The 10,968-nt window shown below is 37.5% G+C and overlaps 1 protein-coding gene across 1 annotated transcript in view; it reads right to left on the reverse strand.

Annotated features, from left to right (window-relative positions):
• HPGD (hydroxyprostaglandin dehydrogenase 15-(NAD)) overlaps positions 1-10,968 on the reverse strand; it is a 36,625-nt gene that overhangs the window by 20,256 nt on the left and 5,401 nt on the right. Inside the window, exon 4 of the mRNA XM_010840260.1 lies at positions 1,564-1,660. Within this exon, the coding sequence (XP_010838562.1) occupies positions 1,564-1,660 (97 nt within the window). The remainder of the gene's footprint in view (positions 1-1,563; positions 1,661-10,968) is intronic.

Here is a 10,968-nt window from a genome sequence, read left to right on the forward strand (position 1 = left end):
TTGCCCTAGGTTGATCCAGGAGTGAGGAATAAGTTTGTGCTATATTTAAGCCACTACCCGTTTGGGTCTATTTATGAAAGAAGTTTAGCACTGGAGGGAGGTGGAGTATGGCATCTCAAAATATGTCACCTGGGCATAAGGGTGACTTTTGAGCTAAAGGCGCTTGTAAAACAGCAGGTGCAAGGGAACACTTTAATCTCTCTTTTCTTCCTGAAAACAGGACACAGAACTTCCATGTAAAAGATGCTGTCCCAGTCCCAGGAGGAAGGAAACTTTATCATCAGAGACTGGTGTCAAAGAGAAGAGACATCTATACAGATCTTAAAATAACTCTTATCTTTCTTGAGTCTCCTCATATATTTTAGTTACTTTCCCGCAAATGCCTTGCTTCACTCAACCCAGTTTACAAACACTGAGGTCTCACCATTTCTTTGGATCTTCATTTTTCCCCTGGGGGCTCTCGTGGACATGTGAGAACCTGTATGCTTTGCTCCTCTGTTGATCTATCTTATGTCAATTTAATTCTTGCACTGGGCTAGAGACACTGAGAAAGAGATGAAGTTTGGTTTCCCCCACAGTATATCCCAACTAACTATATATGCCGTATTTTATAATTATACACTCTTACTACCATCACACATGAGTAGAGATACCTTAACTTCATTTTAGTCCTTTTTAGTTCAACAAAGGTGTTTTTACAAACTTTACTGTTTAGGAATCTCACAATAACCTTTGACAAATAGCAACGCTAGGAAAATATATATGTATAGTCAAAGCTATGGCTTTGTCAGTAGTCATGTTTGGATGTAAGAATTGTACCATAAAGAAGGCCGAATGCCAAAGAACTGATGCTATTGAATTAGGATTCCAGTCTCTGAGAATCTAAACTAAAGCCCTCTCTAGGATCAAATATGTCTTTTAAGTATTGCCCATGCCTTCACCTTTTTCTGGAGAAAAAGATCTTCTCCACCTTGTGCTGGAGACTTTTGAGAGTCCCTAGAACTGCAAGGAGACCAATCCAGTTGATCCTAAAGGAAATCAACCCTGAAATTTCATTGCAAGGATTGCTGCTGAAGCTGAAACTCTAATACTTTGGCCACCTGATACAAAGACAACTCATTGGAAAAGAACTTGATGCTGGAAAAGATTGAAGGCAAAAGGAGAAGCGGGCAGCAGAGAATGAAATGGCTAGATAGCATCATTGACTCAATGGACATGAATTAGAGCAAACTCTGGAAGACAGCGGAGGTCAGAGGAGTCTGGTGTGCTACAGTCCTTGGGTTTGAAAGAGTCAGATACGACTTAATGACTAAACAACAACATGTTTCTTGAAAACAGCACTGTATTAAGTAACTTTAAAGTCACAATTTAAAACAAAAGAAAGAAATTTTGAGTTCAAACTTTTGATATTATGAAACAGAAAATCCCATAGAACCAGTAAAAAGAAAAGTAAACCAAGTTGCCATTTCAAACCTGAGTTGGTAATAAATACACTTTGAAGAGATATTTCTGTGGTCCAAAAGACCAATAAGAAATCATTATTAACATCATAATTGTCCTTACCTGCTAACGAGGACATATTAATAATGATGCCACCTTCGCCTCCATTTTGCTTGCTCATGTAATCCAAGCCCAGGTAGGTTCCACTGATCACAGAAACCTAGTCCAGGGGCAGAAACAGGAAAAGCAACAGAACCATTATATTTTATGATATAGTCACACCCCAACGTTTCTATTGCTATCTCAGACACTGATGGAGATTACTGCAAAAGTTATCAATGAAAGGTTATGAAATGGCTGTGTTTTGGTTTTAAGCCAGTAATTAACTCTTTTGTTTGCCTAAACTTGTAGAAGTCTGCAAAACTTCACTTAGTTGCCCAATTTCTGAGATTTTATGATAAATGTTATATTGCAACAGTATCTTATTAACTTTCATTAATTCATAGCATCTTCAAGAATTCTATATATTCTTTTTCTCTTCTAAATCGTGGATACAAAATTTATTCACCCTGTTTAGCCCATAGTTCTCTTGCCCAGGTATTCTGTGGCACATCCATCTGCTGTTTCATTCTCTTGCCTCTTGGAATATATCATAGTGGATACCCTTGATTGCCTGTACAGTTCTCATTTCCTTCTTTTTTGTATTTGTATCTACTTCTTCATGTAATACAAAGGAAGGCAATCTCCCTTGCTTTAGTGCAGACAGTGGTTAATCTAATTGAGTCGCAGAAATCCCATTCACCTTGCCTGTGACTGGTTTAGAAGATAAAAGTGACCCATTTCCCAGCCAGTAAGACCAGAGAAGGAGTCAGCCGCAAGTGGGGTCCAGATTGGGGAGGGTGATGAAGGAGGATGCTACAGAGAAATTTTTCAGTGCTCTTAAGAAAACCAAATGATTGCATTACTCCTTTTTCATTGCTTTGTACGCAGGGAATGGCAGGGACATTACTTTGAAAAGCAGAGATATTATTTTGCCAACAAAGGCTCAGTTCAGTTGCTCACTCATGTCCGACTCTTTGCAACCTTGTGGACTGCAGTACAGAAGGCTTCCCTGTCCATTACCAATACCCCAGAGCTTGCTCAATCTCATGTCCATCCAGTAAGTGATGCCATCCAACCATCTCAACCTCTGTCATCCCCTTCTCCTCCCACCTTTCCCAGCATCAGGGTCTTTCCAATGAGTCAGTTCTTCGCATCAGGTGGCCAAAGTAATGAAGTTTCAGCTTCAGCATCAGTCCTTCCAATGAATATTCAGCACTGATTTTCTTTAGGATGGACTGGTTGGATCTCCTTGCAGTCCAAGGGACTCTCAAGAGTCTTCTCCAAAATCACAGTTCAAAAATATCAATTCTTCAGTGCTCAGCTTTCTTTTGAGTCCAACTCTCTATCCATACATAACTACTGGAAAAACCATAGCTTTCACTAGATGAACCTTTGTCAGCAAAGTAACGTCTCTGCTTTCCAATATGTTATCTAGAATGGTCATAGCTTTTCTTCCAAGGAGCAAGTGTCTTTAAATTTCATGGTTGCTGTCACCATCTGCAGTGGTTTTGGAGCCCCCAAAAAGAAAGTCTCTCACAGTTTCCACTGTTTCCCCATCTATTTGCCATGAAGTAATGGGACCAGATGCCATGATCTTAGTATTCTGAATGTTGAGCTTTAAGCCAACTTTTTCACTCTCCTCTTTCACTTTCATCAAGAGGCTCTTTAGTTCTTCTTCACTTTCTGCCTTAAGGGTGGTGTCATCTGCATATCTGAGGTTATTGATATTTCTCCCAGCAACCTTGATTCCAACTTGTGCTTCATCCAGCCTGGCATTTCTCATGAGGTACCCTGAATATTAGTTAAATAAGTAGGGTAACAATATACAGCCTTGACAGACTCCTATCTCAATTTTGAACCAGTCTATTGTTCCAAGTTCGGTTCTAACTGTTGCTTCTTGACCTGCATACAGATTTCTCAGAAGGCAGGTCAGGTGGTCTCATATTCCCATCTCTTTAAGAATTTTCCAGTTTGTTGTGATCCACACAGTCAAAGGCTTTGGCATAGTCAATAAAGCAGAAGTAGATGTTTTTCTGGAACTCTCTTGCTTTTTCTATGATCCAGCGGATGTTGGCACTTTGATCTCTGGTTCCTCTGCCTTTTCTAAATCCAGCTTGAACATCTGGAAGTTCACGGTTTACATACTATTGAAGCCTGGCTTGGAGAATTTTGAGCATTACTTTGCTAGCATGTGAAATGAGTGCAATTGTGTGGTAGTTTGAACATTCTTTGGCATTGCCTTTCTTTGGGATTAGAATGAAAACTGACCTTTTCCAGTAGTCATGTATGGATGTGAGAGTTGGAACATAAAGAAGGCTGACTGCTGAAGAATTGATGCTTTTGAACTGTGGTGTTGGAGAAGACTCTTGAGAATCCCTTGGATTGAAAAGAGATCAAACCAGTTAGTCCTAATGAAAATCAGTTCTGAATATTCATTGGAAGGACTGATGCTGATGATGAAGTGCCAATACTTTGGCCACTTGATGCAAAGAACCAACTAATTGGAAAAAACCCTGATGCTGGGAAAGATTGTAGGCAGGAGGAGAAGGGGATGACAGAGGATGAGATGATTGGATGGCATCACTGACTCAATGAACATGTGTTTGAGCAAACTCTGGGAGTTGGTGACGGACAGGGAAGCCTGCCATGCTGCAGTCCACGAGGTGGCAAAGAGTTGGACATGTCTGAGTGACTGAACAACAACAATGGCTGGAATGAAGTTATAGAGATAGCATCCTTAAGAGGGAACCACCATGAACAATGGCAGATGGGAGAGATGACAGGGACTGTCCTGATGATATCACAGAGCTGCAGCATCAAGCAGCCCTGAACTCAGTGTCCTGTGAGATCACATAGCTGTTTCACCTAGACTGAGTGGGGGATTATTGTTCCCTGCACACATGGTCTTCAGTAATGAAATCACTTAATTTTGTTCATCACTCTTGCAGCTACCTTTTTGATAGCTTATTCTTATTACTGACACCCACATATAGGCACCTTTTCGGTATTATTCTAACATTTAAGAATTAATTGGCACTTCCATGGTGGTCCAGTGGTTAAGAATCTGCCTTGTAGTGCAGAACACACTGGTTTTCCCCCTGGTCCTGAAAGATCCCACACGCCACAGAGCAACTAAGCCCATGTGCCCAACTTCTGAGCCTGTGCTCCATGACAAGAAAAGCCTGTGCACTGTAACCAGAGACAGCCCCTGCTCTCCACAATTAGAGAAAGCCTGCGTGCCGCAACAAAAACCCAGCACAACCAAAAATAAATAAATAAATAAGAACTAACCACTATCAAAAGCAACTTGTGACATGCAACGTATTTGAAACCTTACATTCCCTTTTAGATTTAAGAACGCCTCTCCCTTCCAACTTAGACTTTTAAGAGAAAATTTCCTTTTGACATCTTAATTCCTATGACTTTCATTTTTCACAATACTGCAAAGAAAACAATGTAACAGAGAATGGGATAACGAGTCTGAACCTGAGGGCATATATTGATGGTTACCTTCTTTTTATTTTAAAAATTCCTTTTGGAGTTTTCTTGACAAGCATCCAGAGTTGCCTCTATACCTAACAGTAGTTTTAGCACAAAGAAGTAAACTGAAGATTCTATTCACTCAAGCCATACATCAGTGTGATATTAAGCAAACTCAGGGAGAATGCATAAAACTTGCACGTGATTCCCTTTTAAAAGGAAAAAAAAAAAACCTTCAGTGGTTTATATAAGAAGGATTAACAAATGTACATGGCTGGAATTACTGAAGTCAGATTCTGTGTGTTTCTGACCAGGTCTCTAGCATGTCTGAACAGAACCTCTGTTTATGTGTATTGACACTACTCTTTTATTCTCAGGTATTTACAGCTTTGCTGACACCTGTTTTGGGTTTTCAACATCTACATGAGGCAGCCAGATAGAAGATTGGGGAATGTTTTTTTAAAAGCCAGATTTATTTCCTGGTTTTTGATGGAGGAGGAAAAATAATGGTCGTGCCATCTATTATCACGTTAAGAATTGAGTAATTTTTCAAATGAAAGTATTCTTCAAATAAATCTATAAGAAAAAAACCCTAATGTTTTAGCTGAACATATATGATATTTTCACCTCTTTTCCTTTACTATGACAATCTCTTCCACATCCCAGATCATATATTAAGGAAAATTCAATGTCTAATTTTACATGTGGTTACTCACTAAGTTGTGTCCGACTCTTTGCCAACCCATGGACTGCAGCCTGACAGGTTCTTCTGTCCATGGGAATTCTCCAGGCAAGAATACTGGAGTGAGTTGCCATGCCCTCCACAGGATCTTTCCAACCCAGGGATCTAACCCAGTCTCCAGCATTGCAGGTGGATTCTTTACCGACTGAGCCACAAGGGAAGCCCTAATTTTACATAGTGAGAATAAGTAAAAACTTGACTATTGACAAAATAATCTAATGAGCACATGCTTACTCAATATTTTTGGTTATGAAGAGAGAATTTTTATATGTATACTGAAATTACAATTGTTTAGTATTCCAAATCTTAAAGTACTTTTTTTCATGAATTAAGGCATTCTGTAACTTAAAAATCACTCTCATAAATCCCCCTATCCTGGAAATAATTCTCTAGTAATAAAGATAAATGGATAAATGAACTTAACTCCTCTCATTAAGCATCATGTCTTCTATTATACACACATATATGTATAGATAGGCTTCCCTGGGGGCTCAGCAGAAAAAAAAACCACCTGCAATGCAGAAGACCCAGGAGATGTGGGTTTAATCCCTGGTTTGGGAAGATCCCGTGGAGTGGAGCATGGGCTTCCCTGGTGGCTCAGACAGTAAAGAAGAATCTGTCTGCAATGCAGGAGACCTGGGTTTGATTGCCAGGTCGGGAAGATCCCTGGAGAAGAAAATGGCTACCCACTCCAGTATTCTTGTCTGGAGAATTCCATGGACAGAGGAACCACAGAGTCACAGAGTCAGACACAACAGAGCAACGCACAGACACATATATGTATATATGTTCCATTTATATTTGTATGTGTGTGTGTGTTTACTACTGAAATTTTCTAATCTGTTATTTCCTTTATCTCATTTCCCTCCACTCTGGAGTTGCTTTCAGTTTATTTATGGTTCTCGTGCTACATAGTAAGTAAAGCAATTATAAAAAATTCTGTCATATAATCATAAAACTCTACCTTTTAGGTTCTTGTTTTTCCTCCAGTCAGTTTTCAAGGGATACTAATAGACATGATCATTTTTTCTGAAATCTATTTTAATCTTTTTTTTCTTCCATGTTCAATCTTTCAAAATTTCTGCTTATTTAGGGGGTAAATATGATTTTGTTCCCCCTTGCAGAAGCTACTTATAATTCAGGAAGCCTTGACTAACTAACTAAAATAGTTCTATAGGATCTTTAGATATGATAGAGGTGCAATAACAGAAAGTAGTTATTAATTTAAGTTGTAATCAGCATGCTTGGGAGCCAAGAAAAAGGAGTACGCTTGACAACAGGGTTTCAATCTGTTTCCTCAACTCTTCATTAGAGGCAGAGTAGAGCAGAAAAGTCTACCTCATTTAGAAATGAGATGGTGGGAATGAAGAAAATGTGACTTCATACAAATTATGCTTTACTGAAGTTTAACCAACTTTAGAGGTAAAAGGATTATTTTCATCTTTTCCCAATCTGGGAAATACAAAATCAGAAAAATGAAATAAAAATTCATAAACTTTAAAAAATATTTTATTTATTTTACTTTTATTTATTTCTTCGGCTGTTCTGGGTCTTAGTTACGGCATGTGGGCTCTAGTTCCCTGACCAGAGATCAAACCTGGGCCCCCTGCATTGGGAGCATGGATGCTTACCTATTGGACCATCAGGGAAGTCCCAAAAGTTCATGAGTTTTAAATTCAGGTATAGAACAAATCCTTTTAAAGAATCCCCAGTGATAGCCATCAATTTTATTTAATTTTTATTTGAATATACTAATGGAGTCAATACAAGTTAGTCATATGCCCAAATTAAGTCGTAAGTCCCACCCAAGTGTGAATGAGTTATTTAGGTTTATTAAAGTTTCAAATAGTGAAATAAATACATTACCAAATGACTTAATCAGTATTCAAATACTTTATCAGTATTAAGTCTACCTCTGCTCAATGGCCAGACCAACAGATAGTTACGTAAAAATTATTTCTTTCCTGAATGTTCCTTGTGAGTCTGAGCAGCTATAAATAAGGCTCCTGTGGCTGATTTCAGTCTGAAAAGGAAGGACAGAGAAGTCTAATGGGAAAAAAAAGACTGGGAAGAGGTTTACTGGAGCTCTTGTGTGGGACACATGGTGAGAACCACTGTCTGAAGAATGAAGAAGGGATAAATTTGGTAAGGAATAAAAGTGGAAGGATAGACTATACTGTTTGCAACACTGATGTAATAGGAAACCATACAAACATTGTACTGAACACAAAAATGAATATCTGTGTCTGCAAAATATCACAGGATAGCAGTTTATTTTTCTAATACATTTTAATTGAACATCTACTAAGCATACAAAACAAAAATGTTCTGCCTTGAAAGAACTTACAGCATATTATCATACGTTGTACATGTATCAAAATAATTCTAATAAAATTTCAAAAACTGATACGCCCTATGAGGATAAGTTATGTTGTATAAGCTTTCAGAAGAGGGAATGATATGTGGTGAGGTTCTTTAACTAACTGGTGACTCTCTGACATGGACAAGAATATGGAAAAAACATGGAAAACACCACACACAGAATTGTAAAATTCAAGGAAGCAAATTATATTCAGAGCAGAATTGAAAAAAAAGTATTATACACTAACCACACACAAATATTTGCATTCTACTACCAGAGATAATCAAGTTAGGAGGACAATGATTAGTCAGACTCTAATCTACTCTTGCAATGCGTATTGTAGGTAGCAGTGAAGGAACTTGTTTTTAAGTTATATATGGGTGACAAAGGTTATAGCTTGTTCTCTTTCTGTAACATTAAACAAATGTCATCAGTCTCTGGAGTTAAGCTAAGGAGTGGCCTCTGTCAGCAGACTTCAAAGAAAAGTAAAGGCCAGCTGAGTTTCAATGAGGAAGAATCCTGGAGAGTGAGCTATAACCAAAGGGGACAAATAAAATTCCCGCCTTCCAGAATTCTCTATTTGCAGACAATGCAAGAACTTCCCGGCTTGGAGCAGATGTTTATTCACCTGTGTATTTATTATAATAAAGCAAACATGCCCTCTCTGCTGGATGAAAACAGATCATTAGAATCCAATCCTATCCCCCCTGTGATATCTCTTCACTATTTTCATGTTTCTTTATATTAACTCTAATCATTGCACATGTTTTCTGACAGCTGATTTCTCAGAGAAAAGACACAGTAGATACCCATTATGAATGAACTGAATATGGAAAATTTACATCCTAGGGACCTCTATCTATAAAATATCTGGAGTTTTACAGATGAAACTAAAAATCATAGTGATACACAAGGGAAAGAACTGTTGTGCGATTTTTTTTTTTATTAGTATAGCTCAATTTAAAAAATATGGTCACTTTATGTGGTTTCAGAGAGTGGCATAAGTTCATAAAAATATATCTTCTTTAAATTCCTGAAGTTTCCAATTGGTTGCATGTTCAAAAACATTTTTTTTAAGTCTGGCAACCAAAGGATATACTGAAGTATGGTTCACAATCAGTCAGGGATAACCACCAAAGAGTACACACAAAATGTACTATTTTCTTACCAACCAAAGAAAATTAAGGCTATCCAGTGGAATTTAAGGTAAGAATGGAAACAGAACATAGACAAAAAGAAAATTTAGTGAACATGAAGCATGAACTAAAGCAAAAGGAATAAATCCTAACAGAACAGTAAAAATAAATGAGTGGCTTAAATTCACAAATATAAAAAGTAAAAAGTTCTAGGATGTGATTTGAAAAATAAGATTTTACATTATACTGTTAGCAAGAGACAAAATTAATATAAAAGGTTATTTTCATTTTCAAAATTAAGAAACAGAAAAAAGTATGCCTAGGTAAATGAGAATCAAAAGAAAACATGGATGCCAATTTTATATCTGGAAATAGAAAACACATAAAAATTCCCAGGTTGCAATAGGTTTACAACTTGAAAAAGTCAACAGTCAATAAATTATGATCACCAGCCATTTATGCAGAATTAAAACTGACAGGATGACTGAAAGAGGTAGGCGAATTGACAATTGTCATTGGAGATATAACTACATCCTATTCAGAAACAGACCAATGAAGGAGATAAAGTAAGCACAGGAATAACTGACAGCCAAATCAAATAGAAATATTTTCAGAAAATGATAAGATCTTATCATTCACAACAGAGACACAAATGTAAAATTAAATTAGATGTTAACTAAGCAAAATCAATGGTATTAGACATTGATACACTGTAATAAAGTAAGATTTAGCCAAGAGATGTAACTATGGTTCACAGAATGAAAATATTTCATTTTACTTAACTATACTATTTGTGTAAAGTAGAAGAAAATCAAAGAGTTGTCTCAACTTAGAAACAACAGTTGTGAGGTCTCTAAACGTACACACATCAGAAACATTTTGAGAGACACTTAACAAACACCTTTTAAAGTTATTTCTAACACCATACACAAAAATAAACTCAAAATGGATTAAAGATCTCAACATAAGACCAGAAACTATAAAACTCCTAGAGGAGAACATAGGCAAAACACTCTCCGACATACATCACAGCAGGATCCTCTATGACCCACCTCCCAGAATATTGGAAATAAAAGCAAAAATAAACAAATGGGACCTAATTAAACTTAAAAGCTTCTGCACAACAAAGGAAACTATTAGCAAGGTGAAAAGGCAGCCTTCAGAATGGGAGAAAATAATAGCAAATGAAGCAACGGACAAACAACTAATCTCAAAAATATACAAGCAACTCATACAGCTCAACTCCAGAAAAATAAATGACCCAATCAAAAAATGGGCCAAAGAACTAAATAGACATTTCTCCAAAAAAGACATACAGATGGCTAACAAACACATGAAAAGATGCTCAACATCACTCATTATCAGAGAAATGCAAATCAAAACCACTATGAGGTACCATTTCACGCCAGTTAGAATGGCTGCAATCCATAAGTCTACAAGCAATAAACGCTGGAGAGGGTGTGGAGAAAAGGGAACTCTCTTACACTGTTGGTGGGAATGCAAACTAGTACAGCCACTATGGAGAACAGTGTGGAGATTCCTTAAAAAACTGGAAATAGAACTGCCTTATGATCCAGCAATCCCACTGCTGGGCATACACACTGAGGAAACCAGAAGGAAAAGAGACACGTGTACCCCAATGTTCATCGCAGCACTGTTTATAATAGCCAGGACATGGAAGCAACCTAGATGCCCATCAGCAGATG

This window comes from Bison bison, unplaced genomic scaffold, assembly GCF_000754665.1.
Source record: "Bison bison bison isolate TAMUID 2011002044 unplaced genomic scaffold, Bison_UMD1.0 scf7180017864143, whole genome shotgun sequence".
In the NCBI taxonomy this organism is placed as follows: Eukaryota; Metazoa; Chordata; class Mammalia; order Artiodactyla; family Bovidae; genus Bison; species Bison bison.